This window comes from Microcaecilia unicolor, chromosome 1 (assembly GCF_901765095.1).
Source record: "Microcaecilia unicolor chromosome 1, aMicUni1.1, whole genome shotgun sequence".
Lineage (NCBI taxonomy): Eukaryota > Metazoa > Chordata > Amphibia > Gymnophiona > Siphonopidae > Microcaecilia > Microcaecilia unicolor.
In genome coordinates this window covers 270,452,387-270,478,630 of record NC_044031.1, presented here as the reverse complement: position 1 = coordinate 270,478,630, position 26,244 = coordinate 270,452,387, and the positions used below count along the sequence as shown (strand labels likewise).

Here is a 26,244-nt window from a genome sequence, read left to right as displayed (position 1 = left end):
CGTGACGGCGAGCCCAGAGCCACATGCTGACGGCTTCCTGACACAGGGGGCGAGATCCGGTGCCCCCCTGCTTGTTGACGTAATACATGGCAACCTGGTTGTCTGTCTGAATTTGGATAATTTGGTGGGACAGCCGATCTCTGAAAGCCTTCAGAGCGTTCCAGATCGCTCGCAACTCCAGAAGATTGATTTGCAGATCGCGTTCCTGGAGGGACCAACTTCCTTGGGTGTGAAGCCCATCCACATGAGCTCCCCACCCCAGGAGAGATGCATCCGTTGTCAGCACTTTTTGTGGCTGAGGGATTTGGAAAGGACGTCCCAGAGTCAAATTGGACCAGATTGTCCACCAATTCAGGGATTCGAGAAAACTCGTGGACAGGTGGATCACGTCTTCTAGACCCCCAGCAGCCTGATACCACTGGGAGGCTAGGGTCCATTGAGCAGATCTCATGTGAAGGCGGGCCATGGGAGTCACATGAACTGTGGAGGCCATGTGGCCCAGCAATCTCAACATCTGCCGAGCTGTGATCTGCTGAGATGCTCGCACCCGCGAGACGAGGGACAACAAGTTGTTGGCTCTCGTCTCTGGGAGGTAGGCGCGAGCCATCCGAGAATCCAGCAGAGCTCCTATGAATTCGAGTTTCTGCACTGGGAGAAGATGGGACTTTGGATAATTTATCACAAACCCCAGTAGCTCCAGGAGGCGAATAGTCATCTGCATGGACTGCAGGGCTCCTGCCTCGGATGTGTTCTTCACCAGCCAATCGTCGAGATATGGGAACACGTGCACCCCCAGCCTGCGAAGTGCCGCTGCTACCACAGCTAGGCACTTTGTGAACACCCTGGGCGCAGAGGCGAGCCCAAAGGGTAGCACACAGTACTGGAAGTGGCGTGTGCCCAACTGAAATAGCAGATACTGTCTGTGAGCTGGCAGTATCGGGATGTGTGTATAGGCATCCTTCAAGTCCAGAGAGCATAGCCAATCGTTTTGCTGAATCATGGGGAGAAGGGTGCCCAGGGAAAGCATCCTGAACTTTTCTTTTACGAGATATTTGTTCAGGGCCCTTAGGTCTAGGATGGGACGCATCCCCCCTGTTTTCTTTTCCACAAGGAAGTACCTGGAATAGAATCCCAGCCCTTCTTGCCCGGATGGCACGGGCTCGACCGCATTGGCGCTGAGAAGGGCGGAGAGTTCCTCTGCAAGTACCTGCTTGTGCTGGAAGCTGTAAGACTGAGCTCCCGGTGGACAATTTGGAGGTTTTGAGGCCAAATTGAGGGTGTATCCTTGCCGGACTATTTGAAGAACCCACTGGTCGGAGGTTATGAGAGGCCACCTTTGGTGAAAAGCTTTCAACCTCCCCCCGACTGGCAGGTCGCCCGGCACTGACACTTGGATGTCGGCTATGCTCTGCTGGAGCCAGTCAAAAGCTCGCCCCTTGCTTTTGCTGGGGAGCCGCGGGGCCTTGCTGAGGCGCACGCTGCTGACGAGAGCGAGCGCGCTGGGGCTTAGCCTGGGCCGCAGGCTGTCGAGAAGGAGGATTGTACCTACGCTTACCAGAAGCATAGGGAACAGTCTTCCTTCCCCCAAAAAATCTTCTACCTGTAGAGGTAGATGCTGAAGGCTGCCGGCGGGAGAACTTGTCGAATGCGGTGTCCCGCTGGTGGAGATGCTCTACCACCTGTTCGACCTTCTCTCCAAAAATGTTATCCGCACGGCAAGGCGAGTCCGCAATCCGCTGCTGGAGTCTATTCTCCAGGTCGGCGGCACGCAGCCATGAGAGCCTGCGCATCACCACACCTTGAGCAGCGGCCCTGGACGCAACATCAAAGGTGTCATACACCCCTCTGGCCAGGAATTTTCTGCACGCCTTCAGCTGCCTGACCACCTCCTGAAAAGGCTTGGCCTGCTCAGGGGGAAGAGCATCAACCAAGCCCGCCAACTGCCGCACATTGTTCCGCATATGTATGCTCGTGTAGAGCTGGTACGACTGAATTTTGGCCACGAGCATAGAAGAATGGTAGGCCTTCCTCTCAAAGGAGTCTAAGGTTCTAGGGTCTTTGCCCGGGGGCGCCGAAGCATGCTCCCTAGAACTCTTAGCCTTCTTTAGGGCCAAATCCACAACTCCAGAGTCATGAGGCAACTGGGTGCGCATCAGCTCTGGGTCCCCATGGATCCGGTACTGGGACTCGATCTTCTTGGGAATGTGGGGATTACTTAGTGGCTTGGTCCAGTTCGCAAGCAATGTCTTTTTTAGGACATGGTGCAAGGGAACAGTGGACGCTTCCTTAGGTGGAGAAGGATAGTCCAGGAGCTCAAACATTTCAGCCCTGGGCTCGTCCTCCACAACCACCGGGAAGGGGATGGCCGTAGACATCTCCCGGACAAAGGAAGCGAAAGACAGACTCTCAGGAGGAGAAAGCTGCCTTTCAGGAGAGGGAGTAGGATCAGAAGGAAGACCCTCAGACTCCTCGTCCGAGAAATATCTGGGGTCTTCCTCTTCCTCCCACGAGGCCTCACCATCGGTGTCAGACACAAGTTCACGAACCTGTGTCTGCAACCTCGCCGAGCTCGACTCCGTGGAGCCACGTCCACGATGGGGGCGTCGAGAGGTAGACTCCCTCGCCCGCATCGGCGAAGCTCCCTCCGCCGACGTAGTCGGGGAGCCCTCCTGGGAGGTGGCCGCAGTCGGCACCGCACGCGGTACCGACGTCGGGGACCTCACCCCGGGCGATGGGCCAGCCGGCGCCACGCTCGACGGTACCGGAGGCGCAAGCACCGCCGGTACCGGAGGGGTAGGGCGCAACAGCTCTCCCAGAATCTCTGGGAGAACGGCCCGGAGGCTCTCGTTCAGAGCGGCTGCAGAGAAAGGCAAAGAGGTCGATGCAGGCATCGACGTCAGAACCTGTTTCGGGCGAGGAGGCTGTTCCGGGCTGTCCAGAGTGGAGCGCATCGACACCTCCTGAACAGAGGGTGAGCGGTCCTCTCGGTGCCGATGCCTGCTGGGTGCCGACTCCCTCGGCGACCCAGAGCTCTCGGTGCCGACGCGGGGAGGCGACCGGTGTCGATGCTTCTTCGACTTCTTCCGAAGCATGTCACCGGAGCTCCCTGGCACCGACGAGGAGGACGTAGAATCCAGCCGTCGCTTCCTCGGGGCCGAGACCGAAGGAGGTCGGTCTCGGGGGGGCTGTACCGCAGGAGCCCTCAGGGTAGGAGGAGACCCACCCGAAGGCTCACCGCCACCAGCAGGGGAATGGACAGCCCTCACCTGCACTCCTGACGATGCACCACCGTCCGACGACATCAGCAGACGAGGTCCCGGTACCACCGACGTCGATGCAGTCGCCCGATACCTTGGCGCCGATGCAGAGGCCCGATGCCTCGATGCACTCGATGCAGTGGCAGCCGAGGAAGATGGTCTGGACGCTGACGACGTCGATGCACTCGAAGATCCCGGTGCCGATGCCGACGAAGAGCCCGAGAACAACACGTTCCACTGGGCTAATCTCGCTACCTGAGTCCGCCTTTGAAGCAGGGAACACAGACTACAGTTCTGAGGGCGGTGCTCGGCCCCCAGACACTGAAGACACGACGAGTGTCTATCAGTGAGCGAGATTACCCGGGCGCACTGGGTGCACTTCTTGAAGCCGCTGGAAGGCTTCGATGTCATGGGCGGAAAAATCACGCCGGCGAAATCAAAATCCGAAATGACGGAAAAAGAGCACCAAAACTTTTTTAGGGAGAAAATCTCGACCGAGGCCAAAAAGAGGCCTACCCCGACGACGAAAGAAAACTTTTCGGGGCAAAAAGCTGGAAGTACAGGAAGGGGTTGGCCCGAAACCCGGGAGGGGGTTTCCGGAGCACTTCCCGACATTTTTAAAGACTTTTCCGAAGAAAAAGAACACGTCAAAATAAATTTGGACGCGCGAGGTCGACTTTCCGGGGCTCGACATGGCGAAACACGACCGTACCGAGTGCGGACAAAAGAAGACTGGCCGGCTCGAGCCGGTTTCGGGCGGGAAGATGGCCGCGCATGCGCGGTGCGCGCGGGCGCGCGAGGACTAGCAAAGGACTTTGCTAGAGAAGTTTCCGATTGGAGGGGCTGCCGTGGACGTCACCCATCAGTGAGAACAAGCAGCCTGCTTGTCCTCGGAGAATAGGATTAAACAGACATCGCATGTCACCAGGGCAAAACCTCTCTCCCAAAACTCAGATCTCCATGTTTCGTTTATTCTTTTTTTTTTTTTACTATACTGTTTCAAATTGTGTTTACAAAACAGAATGGTTTACATAGTAATATAAAAATCATAATAAAAGCAAACATAAAAGAACTCCATCAATTTGATAGAAAAGCAAACTAAGACAACCATTCTAAAAGATAACAAACACCAGTGCTTATTGAACCACCATTCATAACAACAAGTACATGACTAACATATAATTGTGCTGCATATTTAATCCTGCCCATGTACAGTTTGAGCATATGTGGCCCATTCCAGTGTGCAGTTGTCTCGTCAGTTCCGTAACTCAAGAAATAATGCAGCTCTGAGGGATTGTGTGCCTGATTATTATTTGTCCACAACAAATACCTGTTACATGTAAAACAAAGTTACTTACTTGTAAGTAGGTGTTCTTTGAGAACAGGATGACAAATATTCTCACATGTGGGTGGTATCAAAGCCCTTGTGTAGATACTGCCAAGCATCATATAACTTCTAGAAGCCTTCGGCAGGTCCCCCCTGTGCACGTGTGCATGCCTTCCAGCCTGCCTGAGTCGTTCAGAACCCACAGTTGGATAAAAAGCATAAAGAATACAACACTTAGGAGAGGAGGGAGAGTATGTGAGAATACTTGTCCTGTTGTCCTCTGAGAACACCTGCTATAGGTAAGTAACTTCACTTTCTCCATGGACAAGCAGACCAGTTGTATTCTCACATCTGGGAATCCCTAGTTACCAGGCTCACTTAAAAACAATGGTCAATAGGGACTTGTAATGGTAAGGTCCCTTAGTCTACCTTCAGACCCCTCCCCACGAATTTGTCCTGATTGCCACATTCTTTTCTCTTTTTATATCCCTTGACATTCCATCTCAGCAATTGTGGCTGTTTCACAGGTTTCTTTCTGTGGCACAAGTACTAGCAATGAAGGATAGCAAGGTCTGTACACAGTTCATGCCAAGGCCTTTCAAAGTCTCTGCTTCCGTGAAGACACAGCAATGCATATTGGTAGTCTGTAATAGGTGCATGCTCAGTCAGGGCCAGTAGTGTACTGCTTAAAGTTGAGGGGCTTATACTTCTACATGTACATAATTTAAAAAAAAACAAAAGGGGGGTCACGTGACACCATGCAAGGAAGAGGACACTAGTCAGAACCTCTCCTGCTGCCTACCTGCAAAGCCCCCAATTTTGCGACATGGAAGCAAACTTTCTCCACAAGCTACTGCTCAATATAATGCAAGCTCTTGACAGGAGTAAAGTACTAACTTACCAAAACAAGAAGATCCTTTGTTTCCAGGATTATTCTGCAGGAGTTGCATCTAAGCAGCAAACATTTGCCCCCATACGCTCTGCTCTATTTGCAGCTAAAGTCAGGTTTGCTTTGCTCTACCCAGCGCGTCTATGGGTTCACTGCCATAATCAGGTTCAATTCTTTGAAACCATGGACGCAGCGCAACAATTTGTAGATGGATTAGTTGCTACTAGTGGTCCCTCCAGGGACTAGTCCTCAGGATCATAACTGTTCTGGAGACAGCTTTCTGGTTGCAGGAGAACTATCGCGTAGCTGTAACCTTTGAGTGACAATTCTTGAAGTCCTTATGGGGAGTGTTTTGGATGCATGTCTTTGACCTCAGATAGACTTTGAATGCTAGATTGTTTAGTCTCATTCTTTCATGAGGGCCATTTCGACCTGTTTTGGGGCACTGAAGGGCTCCCTCATCATTTCTAGTCTGTTTCCTGGATGTTTGTAAGTGATCATCACGCAACCCACAGGACTTATTCCAACTGTTTCCCTATTGTACTGTTTGAATTTTCTGCTTATCTTGGGGGAGACCACTCTATCGATCATCAGGGTGTGGAGCTTGCATAACAAACACTTTCTTTTTTTTTTCTATGCTTGCTCTCTCTTCAGGATATATTGTTTGAACTGGGGGTGGGGTTGGGGGGGGGGGCAGGTGTCTTAACAACTGGACTCATGGATTTGAGTCTATGGGACTTTGGGTACAGGGAATTCAGTGTGGGAGGGTCCTAGGGTGGTAGGAGGGAATATGGCAGGTTATGGGGCAGAAGGATGGGAGAGGTGGATTTATTATATTTGTGTTTCTCTTTTTATTTTATCCATTGTATTTTGGCTGGGTTTTCTCTTGCAAATGTTGCTTATATCTTGGCTTCTACCAAGCATCTTTGTATACACCTATTGGTCTTCAGGCACTGGTAATCATTATGCCCTGGATCCTGTTTTATTTTTTGATTCCTTTCCTTTATTTTTTTTTCTTTGCCACACCAGGGTCTCTGGTCCTGAGACTTTACTGTTTTGGTGGCTGTGCGGTGGAGTCGCTGGCTGGGATGGCTCCTCCATTTGAACTCTTGCATACTGTTACATAATCTTTTTAGATTTGTGATCCTGGCTAGTCTTAAAATATGTTGGAATGTAGGGGGGGGGGTGACCTCTCTTATAAAGAGGGAAACAATTTTAGTCCCTTCAGCAACAAAAGGTAGACAAAGCACTCCTGCAGGAGACACACACCTTTCCTTCCGTAGAACATAATAAATTTCAGAAATGGTGGGTAGGCTCATTGGTGGAGTCCCCAATGTGCAATAGAAGGCTGGTGTGCTTATCCTATTTCAGAAGGGCCTTGGGGTACAGTTTCATATTGTCCTTCTATGTCCGGAATGTTGCTATATTATTGCTCGTCACCATATGGGGGGGGGGGGGGGGGGGGGAGGGATACTTGATGCAAAAATGGACGACTGCTTTATTGCGTTTTCTTCTGTTATATTTGTTTCTTGTCTTTAGTCATCAATAAACATGATTTATACATAAAACAGATTCACAAAAAAAATAAAATACATTAGAAAAACAAAAACAAAAACCTTTAGGCAATTCTCAAATACATACCATGAAAAAAAAAAAAAGTCAGTGCATAAACTTTGACTTCTGAGAAGGCCTGGGAGAATAGGAAGCACTTAAAGGCATATCATTCAGCCCCCAACTAATTGCCACCACAAATATGACCTTCCAGGACAGGTACTTCAAATAGCAGGTATCTAGTGGCTCAAATGGAGCTTTCATCACTTGGTTAAGTACAATGTTGACATCCCATGACACAGCAGGAGGCTTTATGAGATACTGCCAAGTCAAGAAGAGCTCCATCTGTTCCTCGAATTTCTGTATGAGCTGCTCTGTGAAGGCCGCCATCAATAAAAGGCATGGGCAGGTGTTGCCATATCCATCTGAATTACTTGGGGTGTACTGGAACCAGAGTCTTGGGTCTGTGGAGGCTGTTGCTCTTCCTCCAATTGCATGGAAGATGAGAAACCTCATTTTGAGGACACCAGTGACCCCAGTTCTACATTTCAACTAGGAGCGATGCTGAAATGTGTCAGCCTCTGCCTGATGTTCTATCATGCTCCCTCAGTGCCAATAGAGGGACCGGAATCAGCTGGTAAGCTGATGGGCTCTACAAATGGTCAATGTTGAAGGTGAAAGAGACACTCAACACATCCCCACAGCATCTGATGCAGCTCCTGGACCTATAAGACCAATGCTAATGGACAGGTCTTATCACCGAAAAGCTTTTCCACTTGTTTTTCTCCATTACAAATTCCTCTTTGACATCTTTGATCAAAGAATACAATGGAAGGGATCATGCTTGGGTCCCAGTCACTGCAGGTACAAACTGATTATCCATACTGGATATGGTCCTTTTGCACCAAAAGCACCTTTTGATATGTTCCAACAGAAGATCCTCCCCACCTCCCCACCACCCATGTAGCTTCATCTGGAAAAATAGCTGCAGTGAAATCAAACAACTGAACAGTGACCAAAAATTTCCTGGACAGGAGCTAGAGGCCAATAGTCAGCCCGCACCTAGCTAAGAAATAAAACTAACTAGGCCAAAACCAAAGGTCTCTATTCTATCCTCATCCTTCTCAATCTACCCGCCGCTTTTGACACTGTTGATCACAGTCTACTCCTTGATACGCTGTTTTCATCTGGATTCCAGGGCTCTGTTCTTTCATGGTTCTCCTCCTACCTCTCGCTTCGCACCTTTAGTGTACACTCTGGTGGATCCTCTTCCACTTCTATCCCTCTACCAATCGGTGTACCTCAGGGTTCTGTTCTCGGTCCTCTCCTGTTCTCCATCTACACTTCTTCCCTTTGCTCTCTGATATCATCCCATAGCTTCCAATACCATCTCTATGCTGATGACTCCCAAATCTACCTCTCTACCCCTGAAATCTCAACCAGCATCCAGACCAGTGTTTCAGCCTGCCTATCTGATATCGCTGACTGGATGTCTCAATGTCATCTTTAACTTAACATGGCCAAGACCGAGCTTCTCATTTTTCCCCCTAAACCTACCTCTCCTCTCCCCCCTTTCTCTATTTCTGTGGATGGCACTCTAATTCTCCCTGTGTCATCAGCTCGTAACCTTGGGGTCATCTTTGACTCCTCTCTCTCCTTCTCTACTCATATTCAGCAGATTGCCAAAACCTGTCGTTTCTTTCTCTATAACATCAGAAAAATCCGTCCCTTCATCTCTGAGCACTCTACCAGAACCCTTATCCACACTCTAATCACCTCTCGTCTTGATTATTGTAACCTGCTTCTCACCGGCCTCCCTCTTAGCCATCTCTCTCCTCTTCAATCAGTCCAAAACTCTGCTGCACGACTCATTTTCCGCCAAAGTCGCTATGCTCATATTAGCCCTCTCCTTAAGTCACTTCACTGGCTCCCTATCCGTTTACGCATTCAATTTAAACTTCTCTTATTAACCTATAAGTGCATTCACTCTACCGCTCCCAAGTACCTCTCCACTCTTGTCTCTCCCTACGCCCCCCCCTCGAGTACTCCGTTCTGTAGATAAATCTCTCTTATCTGTCCCCTTCTCCTCTACTGCTAATTCTAGACTTCGTTCCTTTTATCTTGCTGCACCTCACGCCTGGAATAAATTTCCCGAGCATGTACATCTAGCCCCGTCTTTGGCCGTTTTCAAGCCCAAACTTAAAGCCCACCTCTTTACCCTTGCTTTTGACTCCTAACCACTACTCACTTGCCCTGTCCTTTTAGCCTCACCTCTTTATTCCCTTACCCTTAATTGTTCTGCTTGTTTACCTGTCTTATATAGATTGTAAGCTCTTTGAGCAGGGACTGTCTTTTTTGTGTATGATGTACAGTGCTGCGTATGTCTTGTAGCGCTACAGAAATGATAAGTAGTAGTAGTAGAATGAGATAACTGACACGAACCCACATAACAGCCAACAGGACTGAACAAAATACAGCTCTGAGGTAACCATAACTTTGAAATGATCCATTAGGTGTGCAAAAAAGATAAGGGGGTCCTGCAGGGAAGTGGCAGGCAGGAATAGGCATGTATGCACTGTGGACCTACTCAAAAGCTTTTAGAACAGGTTTGTCCGAGTTCAGTCCTTAAGCACCACAGACCAGATTTTCACTATGACTCTAATGTAGTAATTCCCAAAGCTGTCTTGGGGAAATGCCAGTCTGTCAGGTTTTCAGGATATCTACAATGAATATGCATGAGAAAGATTTACATACCAAAAGAACACTGTATGCAAATTGATCTCATGAAGATAAAATTAGTCCTTACCTGATAATTTTCTTTCCATTAGCCTCAACAGATCAATCCAGAGATGAGTGGGTTATGTCCCTCTACCAGCAGGTGGAGATAGAGAGAATGCCAGAGCTCTGCCATAAAGGGTACTGTGCAGCAGTTTCATTTTCAGTATGATCCATAACAAAGCAGTAAAAAGACTAGGACACCAGGTAGCAAACTCCTGCCTCTGACACAAACGAGCGGAGAACCAGCGGCCCTGTGGTCAAGGTACCGCAGTCTGCCTCCTGTACCATCCGTCCACTGAAGCAACATCCTCATAACATGCAAAGCAACCTCTAAAGTAAGGCGAATCCTGACCTGAAAGGAATGACATACACTCACACACTATGTCTTAGACAAGAACAGAAAAGGGCGGGCCTCTGGATTGATTTGTTGGGACTAATTATGGAAAGAAAATTATCAGGTAAGGACTAATTTTACCATCCATAGCGACCCACAGATCAATCCAGAGGCGAGTGGGATGTACCAAAGCAGTCCCCTAAGTGGGGTGGGACTGCAAAAAAAACACAGAAAGGACCACCAAGACATGACACTCTCCAAAATGCAGCGCCAGAACCAAACTCAAGAGCAGAGTCAGAACTAGACCCAAAATCCCAAAGCGACTCACCCTCCCGAAATGGCAGGAAAGACACCCTCCAGACAGGAAGCAGCGGATCCATGCAGGACCCTAATAAGACAATTCCCGCCAACCAGACAAGGAGCAACACTCCAAACACCTGAAGGAGAAAAACTCCACAACCAGAAAACAGCGTTTGAGTGTGCAAGGCGCAATTTCTCTCAGCACAAAAGGAGGTCTGCTTTGGTTATGCGGTTCAAGGAAAAAAGGTTTGGCATTATTACAGTTGAACCCCTGTCGACACTTAGTGAAACGCAGTGACTGTGTTGGGTTTAACACAGGAGGGTGTGACTGCAAGCAAAACGAAATCATTATCGAAGGAATAATGCAAGGACATCTGGAGCAAAAGAAAGATAAGATACATTGAGATGATAGTTTTTTGCCTAGTAAATGTGACAGAGGAAGCTTTTTTAAAGAACACAAGATTGCCCTCGGAAGCAGGAATTTATATGAAAGATGTCTGAAGATACTGAAGCACTGAATATAAGTGAACTTTGGAGCAGTAAGGTATTTATGTATTTAAGTATTTCATTTGGATAAATAGTGCTTTATATAGCAGAACTACTGAATTAAAAAGAACTTTTTTCTGTGATTGAAGAATTACAGTGAGTAATACAGGTTTGTTTGTTTTTTAAGAAATATGTTAAATAATTAAAGCATTGTGAGTGGAATGCCAGTAACAGAGGGATTATTAGCAAATTATATTATTGTTAGTTTGGTATGAATGCGAGGAGTGCATGATTGATATTGAGGTAAGGGATTTTATATTTGTTTGGAATATTTAATAAAATATTTTTTTCAATTTAAAAAAATAAGTTACTGAAATAAGAAATGAAAATTGTAACAATAGAGTATACTCAGTAGATGATAATATATATTCATTAGGGATATCCTGAAAACTTGGCCTGTTTGCAGCCCTCGAGGATAAGCCTGTTTTAAAAGATTGCTAGTGTACATCTACTCACAATGGGCTCCCTCAGTGATGTCACCCATAGGCAAGTATTTATTAGTCCTGCTTGTCCATGCAGAAATAATGCAGCCACCACAGAAAGAATCCTCACCAATGCTTTTCATTTTTGGTTGGATCTTATTCAAAATTTCTGTCAACTGAGCACGTGTGAGAACAAAAACATATTTATGAAATGCGACTCAGCTTCCTCTTATTCCTTTGGGCTTCCAAGCTCAAGCAGAACCAGGGTTTGGAATTTTCATCATGAGATTTCATTCAGAACTCTTGAAACATGTCATTTCCTCCACATTATATCCCCTTCCCATCTTACTTTAGTCCAGTCATTCCTATGACAATCTACTGCAGGGAGCCATGCCCATAGCTCCTTCCAGAATACTGGACTATATATTGCTATTTGAATTCCATGCTATCAGAGGCTACACATGCTGCCCTCCACAGCATCCCCAGTCAACCCATAAAGTGCAAGATTGAACTGGGAATCCACCCTAGATCTCTCCAGAATGCAGTTAATACCCAATAAGCACTGCCACCGAGTCATCAGGCTAGACTACATCACATCACATCATTTTTGGTTAACTTACTCCTACATTATGTTATGCAACATTTAGTCTTCTAAAAGATCACATTCCCTCATCCCCAAGAATAAAAAGCTTGACACTTGCCTCTCCTAAAGGTTTCAGTGTTACAATATTATAAGTGGCTGGATCACGTTCTACTAAACAGGTTTCCGTAAGTGCAAGTAGTCTTTTCACAGGTTCCTAAGACAATGAAAATAAAGAGAAGAGATAATGTAAAGCGTTTAGGTTTCATTCAGAATCCAAACAGAACAGTACTTCAGGGCTGAAAATCTTACCGAATGTCTAGGAGTTATCTTCTGAACAATAAACTCTGCCAATGACGTAATGGATTCATCACTGCTGTATTTCCCCAAACGGGCAGATAGATATTGTTCAAACTCTATGGGTTCTTTTCTGATCCGCAGGGAGATGCCTATGAAATTGCCTGCATGTTCTATTCCACTTTTGATTATCTCCTCTCTTTGTTCAGAAGCAAACAGGTGCTTAAAAAAAAAACACACAAAAAAAGGGGTAGATCAATACTTCTGGTGCTGCATTTAAAAAAAAAAAAAAAAAAAACGAAAAAAAAAACTATCCATGTACATGTAGTAAGTTAATTACTTCATAGTTATTTTCCTCTTACAATAAAGCTCAGGTCACAAAAGACATGCATGCAACATTTTAACTTGATGTTATCTAAAACATTTACATTGGAGTTTCAAAAATATATTTGGCTTTATTTACTGATTTGTTTTGAGAAATTCAGAGAAGGTGATGTACAACAAGAATAAAATGGGCATAGGCAATAGACAATTACAGCAGTAAACATATTCAAACAGTACACACTATAGCATAGTATACTACTTACAATGTCAACACAATACACATTAAAACATCTTAATAGACAGCAAAGGGTATAAAAGCACAGGTGGACCATATAGGACAGACAGACAGAAAATAAGAGCCAACTTCTGTTACCTAACTGAAGGAAAAATTACATGTGGAATCAGAAAAGGTGCATGAAATGATCTCAACTAGTGCAGGAGTGGATATGCAAGTCCTGCTACAGTATGTGGAGCTAGTATTGGTCCTTGTGTATACAACTAGCTAGTTAGTTGCTTTTTTTATAATTCAATTTACTTTTATCTATATCTATTGTTTGATCCAAAATTTTAATCACCTGCTTAAACATTTCTATTGCAGTTAATGAAATTTTTAATCGCTGTCCCAGCCAGCACCCTCAGAGTATCCAGTCCCACCTGAAGATACCCCCCCCCCCCAAAAGCATCCACTCCTCACTCCCCTATAGAGCCCATCCACCTACATTAAGGATGATCTTGAAGTTTACGATAGGGTGGACAGGAGCCATTCCCAGTTATACCTGCTCGTGCCAGCTTTGGGTTTGAAACAGATCTGCAACAGCAGTCTCACAATACAGCCAATTAAGGGCCATTGATGCTGCTTTTTAATTCCTAACCCTTACTCACTTGTTCAGTACCCATATTTTATCATTCCCACCTTAGTAATTCCCTTATCTCTTATTTGTCCTGTTTGTCTGTCCTAATTAGATTGTAAGCTCTGTCAAACAGGTACTGTCTCTTCATGCTCAAGTGTGCAGCGCTGCGTATGTCTAGTAGCGCTATAGAAATGATAAGTAGTATTAGTAGGACATTAGCAGTAATACCACAAGACTACCACTAGAGGTTTTGGCCACCATTTTGTACCCAGATCTAGCATGAGCAACTGCGGATCGCTTCTGCTCGCCCCACCCTAGACCACCACAGGATCTTTACAGTACGCCCAGGAGGTCTATGGAGGAAGAGGGGAGGGGGGGGGGGGTCTTCAGGAGGGAGGCAGATGCTCAATTCAGCTCAGGGAATCAGTACGCTAATAATTTTAATCATTAGGACTTGCAGATTAACCATGAAAGTTAACAGTGATTAAATTCACAGCATTATTTTTAACCAAAACAAAATCAGCATATGGGAAGTTCTAAAGGACATTATATTATTGTACCCAACATGTAAACGAATTAATTTACTCAATTTATCATTTCTACCCCACTTGCACACCTAGCTAAGCACTAGTTGGTAGCAAAGAAACCATTTTAACAAAGGCTAATGTAGAAAATAAATGTTCATGTATTTTCAAGCATTTAAGTTGGGAATTATGATTTCAGGATAGAAATTTTCAGCTCTGACCCCTTACAAGTTCTTTCCTACTTGCTCAGTTTCAGTAATTACAGCCTGTACAATCTGATTTAAGATTATGTGCAAAGGAAACCTGGGACAAATAATAGCAGGGAAATTTGAGAATTTTTTTTAAAGAAAAGCAAAGGGCAAGAAAACAGTCACAACAGCAGAGAAGCTAATTCTATAGTTATAGCAAAGCTATTAAACCCTATCTATCATTAACAATAAAACTTTAACCTCAAAATCCAGACCTTGTTTCCTTCTAAAGTTCAGGTGGCTTAATTGTTACTTCAATATCAGATGTTATGTTCTTTGACTAACATGAGGAGTACTGTGTGTTTGATACTTTAATTCAAATGAACGTTAAAATCCTTTTTACTTATATACATGTCACTGCTGAAAGAGAGGGGTTAAGTTCATTTCATATAGAGGGGAATAATCGAACGGCGCCGGCGATCTATTTTGGCGGTGGCACAACAGCTGGCCGGAACCGTATTATCAAAAAGATGGCCGGCCATCTTTTTTTTTTCGATAATACGATTTAGACCGGCCAAATGCCTTGGATGTCGCTGGGTTTGAGATGGCCGGTTTTGTTTTTCAGCGATAATGGGAAAAAATGTCAGCCATCTCCAACCCAGTGACATCCAAGGCATTTGGTCGTGGAAGGAGCCAGCATTTGTAGTGCACTTACATGCCAGGACACCAACTGGGCACCCTAGGGGTCAGTGTGGTGGATTTCATAAACAGCTCCCACATGCATAGCTCCCTTACTGTGGGTGCTGAGCCCCCCCCCCAAATCCCCTACCCACAAATGTGCACCCACTAAAAGTGCTCCAGAGACCTGCACACACTCAGGCCTCTAGGACTTGTTGCTGCTGTATAACCTTGGCACAGCAGTTGACACCTGAAGACTAATGTCTTTGAAAAAGTGCTTTATTTGAATAAGCACGTTTACTCACAGTTAATTGCAGATCAGAGGTTGTGCCCCACTGGCAAAGAGTCTCCCTGATACTGAGATTAGCAGTAGGTCCGAGCTGGCAGAATGCTGTACAATGCCCTCTTTCAGCAACATTCAAGGTAAGAACGTTTTCTAACGTGGGTAACACATGAAAGGGATCTAAAACTGGCTTACAAAAATGGCCACTACCTCATGGACTACCGGAAACAAAACAGGGCACACTCTGACCCAGTTAGCTGGGGGGGAAAGCACCATGGGAGTATAGCCCAGTACCCTACACCCACCACAATGCATTACTGATGTGAAAAGGTGTCACACTCACCCGAGAGCCACATCGCAACCACGGAAAGGCTGTCAGACGATACAACACATTCTGCTGTCATGGAGGTGGGTACGGGATTTGAGGCTGGCAAAAAGGTTTTCATTTTAACTTTTGTAGTATGGGAGGGGGTTGGTGACCAATGGGGGAGTAAGGGGAGGTCATCTGGTCAGTTGGGGCACCTTTTTGAGACTTAGTCGTGAAAATAAAAGGACCAAGTAAACCCGGCCAAATATCGCTTAATGCCGCTTTTTTTTTTCCATTATCGCCGAAAGCCGGCCATCTGGTAGCCACGTCCATGCCCACCCATGCCCCACCTTCGCTTCGCCAGCGACACGCCCCCTTTAACTTTCGCCGGCGAGGCGACGGGAAAGCAGCGATGCTGTTAAAAAGCCAGCTTTCGATTATACGCTTTTAGCCGCTTTTGCGAAATCGCCGGCGATCTCCCGATTTGTGTCGGAAGATCACCGGCGAAAAGTTTCGATTATAAGCTGGATAGTCATTTCTCTCTTCTTAAGTCTTAATCTGGAGTGTTGTGCTGATTTTCCTGCCTCTTAATATTAATCTGGATCATTATCCTGTCATCAGAAATTAAATGCAACAGCAGAAAGAGGCTGCTTAGAGAGAAAACATACTGCGTGATATTTAAAGCAAAGCCAAAGGGGGATGATATCAAGAGACAATCCACATTTGTTACAATCTATCCAAAATTCAGTTAGTAACTCATACCCACGACAGAGATAAACTATCTGAAAGAATCAACTCCTTACCAATCTACTAAATCCTCCATAGAGTATACAGAATCCTCCCTGATAATCAGAAAGCTCAGTAAACCCTTCAATGTTTCTATAGTCATAGGAGCACAGGAGTTGATTATTTCCAGGATCAATCTGATCAATGCCTCCGGGAGTCACTTCAAGTATCACAGACTTTCTCAAATCACTCCAGTGATGCTTGTAACAGTTATATCTCTAATGGATGAGAGGCAAGTGTTATTTTCAAGGCAAGAAAACATCTTATGTATAGCTGTAAGATTGTGACATTTCATGCTAAATAGTTTTAAGTTAACCATCACTATTAAAATGCTATTACAACTCACTTTTACTTCACAGCCTTATATGAAATCATTAAACATTACCACAGTGATCTTCAAAGGCACATGTCAAACATATGGGAATAAGCCTTTCTTTAGTAAAGAATACACAGCAGAAAATATTAATTACACTAACTATTTTAAGTCTTTATAATACAAGCGTCTCCTCAATCTCAAATGCAAGACATATATATGGAACACTAGCAGTTTTCATTCTGCCTGTCCTGTATAGCATTTGCAAAGAAACACTTACAAGACGTTGTACACATGTCAGAGAATGTTTTGGGATCCAAGACAAGACCAAAATGGAACTGTTTTCAATCCTAAGATGTGTGACATAACACACAGAAATCACCCTCCTAACATCATCTCTACAGTAAAGCATGGTAATTGATGAAAGCATTATGTTGTGGAGATGTTTTGCAGCAGTGGGGAGAGGCATTATGAATAGCATAAAACAAAGGCAACACATGGCAAAAATTAATAAGCTGCATCACATACAAATGCTTATAAGACAACACATTAATGTTAAACAGCTCAACACATCATAAATCTCATGATCCATTTACACTTACAGAACTTAACTATACCTTAAAGAGGTGCAGTTAGCTTTCTCTGAGAGCAGCAATAGGCTAATGTGTGTGTCTCCTAATTCTCATGGCGCAAGCCTTGGACTGGCATCATTGCTAGGGCATCTAGCCTAAAATGTCATCCCTCTTCCTTCCCAAGAGCTGCAGAAATCACCCCACTCAAGCTTCATCTACTGTTTGTTACTAATCTTCCATCAAAGGCAGGGTATTACACAAAACCCCTTTTTTCACTTCTTTACAAAAAAAAAAAAAAAAAAAAGTCCTAGGAATTATCATGTAAAAGTAATTTCACATTTTTTACCATGAAAATTATAGCTACTCATAGCCAAATCAATGTATTGGATTAGGTTCTATATTTTATATCTATTGAGGCAGCCAAGATCAAGGAACACTGAATAAGGTAACAAGGAATTTACAATGAACCAAAGCTATTTGCAGAGCAGTACAGTGTACATCAAGGGACACTGAGACTTCAAAACCAGCACCAGGGTTGCAAAAGTGTTCTAACACTCAAATGTCAAATTACATAATGCGCTGATATGCTTAAAAATTTGATGAACACTTCACTGAGAGATTCTAGAATTCTTAGGCTTCTAGGGTTAACTACTCAAAACCCGAAAATGAAGTGCCTTAATCACAGGGTCTGCTTTTTCTGAAATATTTAACCAAAAAGTAAATCAAACATTTACGATTTTGTATAATTGCCCAGACAGCAAGACACTAACCACCGAATTCCATATATGGCACCCAGATTTTGTGCACTCAAGATATGAATGCAAATTAAGTAACAAGCCCTTAACTACCAATAATTGGGTGCACATCTGGCTGCATGCTATTCTATAAGGCATTGAGCCTAACTATATTGGTATGTAACTCAAAAGGGGGCATGGGTGTGTTACAGGCTTTCCAAAATGTTGTGCATGTAGTTATAGAATACTGCGACATGCCTAAACCAAACTTGGCAACTGACAAGTTATTTGTAACAAGATAATCAAGATACTTACCCTTCCTGTGATTTTTCCTTCAGCAAAGTCTGTTCTGAATCGCTGGGGAAAAAAATTAAATTAAAAACTTGGTGAACAAAGTTTAAGTGAGATAATAACCTAAGCAAAAGTTCTAAGTTCATGGACAGGGAATACATCTGTCTGGCTGAAATTAACTTAACTATAATAAACTACAACTGGATGATTACATTTGAAAGGCTCTGTATCAGTGCTTTGCATTGCAATGTGGGAGATCCAAGCTTGAGTTTTTATGCTTGGCTTCTGCTCCTGAGGTAGACTAGGATTTTGGACGTAACCATATCACAAAAGTCAAATAGTAAAAAGTCATATAAGTAAACACATCAAAAGAAAGGACAGCCAAAGCAAAAACTGTTTTAGCAACTTAATATACATGTTTTTGAGACCACAATAAAACTGCATCAGTTTTCGCTTTGTTTACCTTTTTCTTTTTTGTTGCTTTGTTGGGATTGCAGATGTGGCAGAAATAATATACAGAGTCCCAAGAATCTACCACTTGGAAGTGACACTTACTGAACAGACTAAATATGCCTATGGTATATGGAGCCAGCCAAGGACAATGCTACATAGCTAGGCTAGATGGGAACATAGTGAACATGAAGATCCAAGTAGTTGGGGATGACAGGTAGAGAGCTGGAATCCCAAAGAGGTAGAAAGCCACAAGGCCAAAAAAAAATTTAAATGACTCCTAAGAGAACAGCAGCAGCAAAATGGGAACAAGTTCACCAGTCCATATTGTCTATTTTCAGAGTTACTGACTTCAACATACTTACAGTCTAAAGCAAATAAGATTTATGATTTGGTGGAAACTTATAATCTAATAATTAAGATTCCATGTTTTGTTGTGTCTGTTCACTCTTAAGGAAATATTTCTGTTTAACAGTTTTGAAAGCTACCTAATAAGGCTGCTTTCAAAGTAAAAGCATTTTTTTTTCTTTACAAAATAAGTTCTGGCTACTACAGCCCTTCTTGCACTTATTTCGAAATGCCCTCCTCCCTGTGCACCAGCCTTTCTTCTGGTGCTCTTTTTTCAGATCCTCTCTCTTTCCACACTGTTCTCCATTGTTCCTTTCTAAGGCTCTTTTATATTCCTCTGCATATACCTTTCTTATGGAGCCTCCGTCTAGGTGTCCTCTTTCTCTCTTTTCTCAGAAGCTCTCAATTGTTTTAAGATGGTAGTCATAGTTCATTAATTTGATCTTTAAAATTAGATATCTTAAATTTGCATTGGTTGCTTTTGCAGCTTTCCTATGGCAATGATCCCCCCGCCTCTATTTTTTGGGGACCTTCTTGGTATACCCTCTTGATTTAAATATAGGGTTTGCAGCACAACGGTAGCAGTATGGTCTCCCTTCATTATCTGTACAGTCCACTTAATTGTAGCTAATCTTCAACTTTATCAACTTCTGTGGTTTCTCCCCCACTTCAGTGGGTCCATGAATAAGTTTACCATGGCCTTCATCTGCAGCAGGTCTTACCTTCATCCACACTGTCTGCACTATCACTTCACCATCTCTATCACTAGAACATAAGCTATGGGGGGTGGGGGGAGAGTACCATTTTATCCAGGGCAATGTAAGCCAGTATGTTTTCTTCCTATTTGTTTTTACCATATTTCAATTGTAGTATTGCCTTTGGGATTTGTTATAGATTTTATCTGTTTGAAGTTATTCCACAAGACTGGATTGGCTACTGTTGGAAGCAGGATACTGGGATAGATGGACCATAGGTCTGACCCAGTACAGCTATTCTTACGTTCTTATGACTTGGAGAAAAATATACTGTCTCCCCAACAGAGATGAACAGCAATTCACCAGCTGCTGCTGAATTTTATGTCGTGCACCTGTTGGCCCTGTAAGATATCTTTGGTGTTTAAGTGTGTTTTGTGAGATTTGTGTTTTTTTCACACATGCCACCCCTTTTCTACCAGGAGCTTTTGCTTCTATTTGTTTTAAAAGCTTATAGCCTGCTTTTGTTGAACTCATTTTGCTGTTTTCCCCTTATTTTCTAAATACTAGTGTCTTTTCTTTTAACGTACTAGCTCTGGGAATACCCTCACCATCTTTAGTGAGAGGCTCCCTTACACCTCTATTCCATCAACTATGCAAATTCACAGCTCATGGTCCATAACACAAAAATAAGTGGTATATTTACAATACACACTTGGTTTGGCACTGTGCATGTTAATGTATATCTAAGCACTATTTATGCAAAATTTAGAATGCTTTCAAACATATCTGAGCACCAAGGAACTTTATAAAATTATCTCCTTATAGTTTCCAGAAAGTACAACCTAACAGCATGGAATAAACAAAACATGCAGTGACACTTCCAAATAACTGAGACTTCAGCTCCCTCAACTCCAGAAGCATCTCACCAGTGCTTCTGTTAGTAGTTCTGTTCTGTGTTCTGTGGAAAACTTTAGGGTTTCAGATTTTTTTCCACTTCCTTTCCGAAACGTGAGATTGAATTCCATGCCCTGTCCCTTTCCAACAGGGCTGATACTACAAATGTCTCCATAAGGCCACTAAAATAAAAACAACAACAAAATAATTATATTTTATACTAAAAAGAAACACACATTTGCATTCTGTGTAAGGCTAGCTTCCAAGAAAAGACCTTAGGGACAAATATTTTGCAGATCAGCTAAATGGTTAACATTTTAAAATGTTCCTTTTTATAAAATGCACTTCTATACCGACACAGTACCATCTGACTTTCTGTCACTTGGTTGGCAGTATTATGGGTACAGTTTTATCAATGTGATGGTTCTGTTAGAGCAAGTCATTAATAGTACAAAAATTCTTTCATGCGGGTAATGAGCAGAGTGATTGCAGAAACAGCCTTAGAAGCCAGGGTTCAAATACCCCTAAAACTCACTGTGATCTTGGGCAAGTCAGTCCACCCTTCATGGACTGCAAACACTCTAGAAATGGGGGAATACCTTTTGAACCTGAATTTAACTTGCCTTGAGCTACCAAAGCAAATGTGTAAGCTAAAACCAATATAGTAACATGAGTAAGACAACTATGGTGAAATGTATTCATACTGCTAAATTTCCTTTGCTTGAGTCCTGCCAGACCAGTCCAGACCAATGGGCTATGTCCCCTTACCAGCAGATGGTAGAGACTCTAAATTGTTCCAGATTTCATTGGCATAAGGGCTAGAGCAGATTGAAACCATTCAATATGCTATTGCCAAAGAGCCAAAAGGTTTAATACCAGAATTGATACCCCATGGGGAAGCCACTGCAAAAACGACTAACACAACTATACCAAAGTTATAAATACTTACTAGACAGAGCAGAAAAGAGTCTAAAGAATCCAAGCTCTGCTGTCTTCCAGGGCAGGTTCTGGACTGGCTAGCAAAATTCAAGGAAATGAAATTAAGTATGAATAAATTTCACCTTCCTTTTCATTCTGCTAGACCAGTTCAGACCAATGGGATATACAAAAACAATACCTTATTGGGTTGGGGAAGACAAGACCCCTCCCCTTTAAGACAGCCCTGCTGAAGTTCGCGTCATGCCTAGTAGAACATTAATGTTGAGGTGCTTTATGAAAAAAAATGCAGAAATGCAGCAATAACCAAGTCGCCACCCTACAAATATCTTATGGAGTCACTGCTTGGGCCAAGGCTGAAGAAGCTGCCTGAGATCTGTAGCCCATTTAGTACCACCTTCCATCACTGAATATACATCAATTCAATTGTCATCTTAAGTGAGCTATAGAGGCTTTTAAGGCCTCCCCCTTCAAAGGCCTATACTTTAAAAATGAAGAGCCTATCCAAGTTCCAAAAGAGATTAATAACTTTCAGGTATTATAATGGACATCCAACTTATTTAATTTTTGCAAGGCGTCCACATCTCACCTCTCCAAAAACGTGTAAAAAGAAACCACCCTACTCACACGGAAAGGGGAGACCACCTTAGTCAAAAATAATGGTACAGTTCAGAGGAACATGGCATCATCTGAGAATTACAAAAAAGGATCTCGGCAAGAGAGAGCTTGGAGGTCCGAAATCCTACTGACTGAAAAGACAACCATTACAAAAAAAACATCTTGAGCATGAGATTCCTCAAGGATACTTGCTTCAGAGTTTCAAATGGAAAACCAGATTGGGGGGGGGTCAAATGTGCTTAAGTATCCCCCCTTTCAAAACCTGACCACAACTACATCTGCAGCACAGAGACTGCCTGGACCTTACCCCTTATTTCCAGCCGGTTGATGGACCACAGCCTCTGTGCCACCCAGCCAAGAAAATAGACACCCCACCCCACCCCACCAACCTCATGTTGGAGGTTAGGACCACCCAATCAGGTGGATCCAGTGGGATCCCCTTTAGCAGGTCATGCACACTGTCCCACTATAACAGCTGCTTTTTGAAGTACCAGAGGAGCATCAAAGTTCCGCGATTTGGGGGCCCAACAAGGGCCACATTTTGGCTCGCACCCAGGGAACCACTTCTAGCATGATCACCATAGTCCCCAGAAGTTGCAAGTAATCCCAGACTTGAGCCCTCCTGTACATAAACTTTGTTTCTGCGACTAGAGTTTTGACACCTACAGTACCAGAACACACATCATTCTTTGCCTGGTCTTGAACCACACTCCAAGGTATTCCATCTCCTGCACTAGCACCAGGTGGCTCTTGCCAAATATTACCATCCATCTGCAGTGTTCCAACGACTTACCACTACTACCTCCCTGGACTACTTCTAATTCAGCCTGAATCAGCCAGCTGTGCAGAGAGGGGTGAATTTAGATCGTGCTTGCAGAGGTGCACAGCCATGACTACCCTGACTTTGGAGCATACCTGAGATGCTGTGGCAAATCCAAAAAGCATGGCCCTGAACTGAAAATATCTGCCCATCATGCAAAAAAAAAAAGTGCTTGAGGACACCCTGATGATTATGTGTACATACACCTCTGATCCTCATCTTGGACCCTTGGCTGCTAAGAAGGGGAGCCTGAATCTCTTACCCTCCTCAAAAAGGTACACTATTCTGGGGCACTGCTCTGGTGGCTAATCCTATGGCTCACCTATTGAGACAAAAGCAGCCCCACCTCCTTAGATCGGACCTGGCTGCCCAAAGTTTTAACAGCCCCAAAGTTTTAACAGCCCCATGAGAATGGTCTTCTGGGAGCTTCTGTGGATCTGCTGCACACAAGTCCTTAATCAGCTTCTCCAAATCATCACCAAAGGGAAGCTTAGTTAAATTGCTTTTTGATGAATGCATCAGCCAACCAACACCTCAGCCAAAGCCATCTTTGGGCAACTACCAATGAGGCCACCAAGTGGGTGAAGATGTGGATAAGATCAAAGATCATATCTGCTATGATGGCCACAGCCAACTCCAGCCAAGCAGCCTCTGGGCACTCAGGCATACATACCTCCCCCCCTTACAAACACACACGGAAGCCTGTAGACCCAGTGTTGAAGAGAAGGCCTGCTTTAGAAGTTGCTCCGTATTCCTATTGTGCGCATCCTTCAGTGCTAAACCTCTCGACTGGTATAGTGGTCTTCTTGGTCACAACTGTGACTACAGAATGCATCTTCCGAAGATGAAAACTTTTCCAATTCCTTGCGAGGCAGCAGGTAGAGTTTGCCAGGGAGCCTCATACACTGCAAAACTCACTGGGAATTCCCACTCAGAGAAAACCATATGAGAGTGTCTTATAAAGCAGGAAAGGCTTTGGATGGACTTCTAAGGCCCTCTAGAATGGGGTTTCCATCTGAGACTTCCTATTGAGGTGCTTCTGGAATTTGGAGAGTTGTGGGCATCAATTCAATATGATGACCAAGTTCTTTCCTGCTAAATAACCTAACCACCAGAGAATCATATCTTTGGCCACCTGCCATCATGACACAGCGGGGAGACTTATAGGCACCCCATATAAAAGGCTTGGGGAGGTTAAGTCTCCCCAGCCACAGCCACTACCTGCCCCTCCCTGTGGCCACTTGCTCTACTGGAAAGGCAACAAGAAATCACTACCTTCCCCTCTATGCATCCCACCCGCTCCCTCACCTGTTCAATTTGTCTGCTGGGCCACCTACTCCCTGACTCAGTAGCTGCAAACAACTAGAAACCACAGGACTATAGCCCTCTGAACATCACTAGTGGCCCTGCAGGTTACATCCCCTATGATTTAACTTCCTGTTTTGGAGGGTGGGATCAACAGAGCTCCTAGTGGTATGCAGAGGGCTATGGTCCTATGGTTTGCAACTACCAATTCAGGGAGTCGGCAGCCCGGCAGGCAAAGTGAGCAAGTGAGGGAGCAGGTGGGATGAACAGAGGGGAAGGTTGTGGATTCTATTTCTTTTTAAGTAGCGGCCCCTTCAGAAGTGCAAGTGGAGTGAATGACCGGGGGGGGGGGGGGGGGGGAGAGGGGACAGAAAAAAAGATGAGGTGAGAGAAAAATAAGACAATATAATAGAGGATTGGAGGAAAGAGACCGGATGATGGTGGGAGGTGAGAGACAGGGGCAAGGTTGGATGTTGAGAGGGAGGAGAGAGATAGAACATTATTTTTTTGGCAGATAATTCTCTTGAGTTTGTTTAGCTTACACATTAGAATTATTAACAGAGGTATGGGGGGAGGGAAGTCCTTCCCTGCTATGTTCTGCAATGCTGATACAGGTGTTGCCACCTCAACGAATGAAACTTGCTATATCACGCTCTATCCCATCCTGACCTAGCCCCTCTCTAGCCCTGCCCCACTTTAGCCTCCCCAAACATCTGAGTCACTGACCGCAAGTACTCTCCCTCCTCCTACTACACCAGCCCAACCTCACCATCTGATGTAGTAAATACTGAAGGATTCCAGCCTGCACTGGCCTTTAAACTGGTGATGTCACAGGAACAGTTGAAAACCTCTACACCTCCCCTGCTGGTAGAGGGACACAACCCATTGGTCTGGATTGGTCTAGGGCAAAAAGGAAAAAAATAATTGCATTCTTGTTGAAAAATAACATATGGCTGAGTAAACACCCAGGTCACAGCATTTCTACAAGACATACTTCTAAGATTTAAGGGTCGTCTGTTCTTTCTGTTAAGGCTCTTCCTAAAAGAGGCAGCCCACTTGCATCACCATGTAATCAATTTTAAAAAGGTAAAAAAAAAAAGGTTTTTTTTAAAAAAGGTAATTTATAAAGTTACCTCCTTGAACACAGAATGCACATAGATATTTGTAGGACTCCTTAAATTCTATGCTCCTTCTACCCCAAAATACACACATAGTGCATTGCTCAATGGAAATAATATGAGTTGTACTGCAACACATTTCTCCAACATATAAATATGAAGAATTATTCAGATACTTAAAAGACATCAATTATGACCTCATCTAGAGTCACTGAAACATCCAACGTAGAAGTTTTAACAAGATGAATTTATAAAAAGGTGTAAAACTCAATCAGCATAAATATATCTAGTTCACCAGTAGAGCTCCATCCCCCCACCTGTGTAAGGTAAAATTATTCCTTACATGATAATTTTCTTTCCTTTAGTCCCAACAGATCAATCCAGAGATGAGTGAGTTATGTCCCTCTACCAGCAAGTGGAGATAGAGAGAACCTCAGAGGTTTACTATATGTGGACCTTTGCATCCATCTTAACCTCAGTATTGTCGATACCAAAGCAATGGAAGAAGAAGAATAAATCCAGCATGGAAGTCCTCACCTGCCTCTATCAAGGTCAAGTAGGCTCCTCCTCCACCGCTCCTGCGGGAGGGAAATATCCAAAGTGGTAAACTGCAGTCTGATAATTCTTTTTTTTTTTTTTAACCCATGAGAAACCAAAGAGTCAGTCAATATCAACCAAGGGCGGGACTCTGGATTGATCTGTTAGGACTAATGCAAAGAAAATTATCATGTAAGGACTAATTTTACTTTCCATAGCATCCCACAGATTAATCCAGAGATGAGTGGGATGTACAAAAGCCGTCCCGAAGTAGGGTGGGACCACAGATACTGAACAAGCCCCAACAGGCAGCCTGACTAAGTAAACACCATGTGTACTGCCATACCCTGAAAGGGCATCGTGTGAAAAAAAATTAAAAGCAGGACATGAT

General features: G+C 44.2%; 1 protein-coding gene across 4 annotated transcripts in view; it reads right to left on the bottom strand.

The window, feature by feature from the left end:
- DNAJC13 (DnaJ heat shock protein family (Hsp40) member C13) overlaps window positions 1-26,244 on the bottom strand; it is a 542,758-nt gene that overhangs the window by 459,245 nt on the left and 57,269 nt on the right. For all 4 annotated transcript variants that reach the window (XR_003942499.1, XM_030206535.1, XM_030206508.1 and 1 more), the window contains 5 exons: window positions 20,552-20,701; window positions 18,157-18,198; window positions 16,240-16,440; window positions 12,297-12,503; window positions 12,106-12,201 (listed from right to left, as the gene is read on the bottom strand). Coding sequence is in view for 3 of the 4 variants with exons in the window: in XM_030206535.1 (XP_030062395.1) it covers window positions 12,106-12,201; window positions 12,297-12,503; window positions 16,240-16,440; window positions 18,157-18,198; window positions 20,552-20,701 (696 nt within the window). In the remaining variant the exon portion in view is untranslated. The remainder of the gene's footprint in view (window positions 1-12,105; window positions 12,202-12,296; window positions 12,504-16,239; window positions 16,441-18,156; window positions 18,199-20,551; window positions 20,702-26,244) is intronic.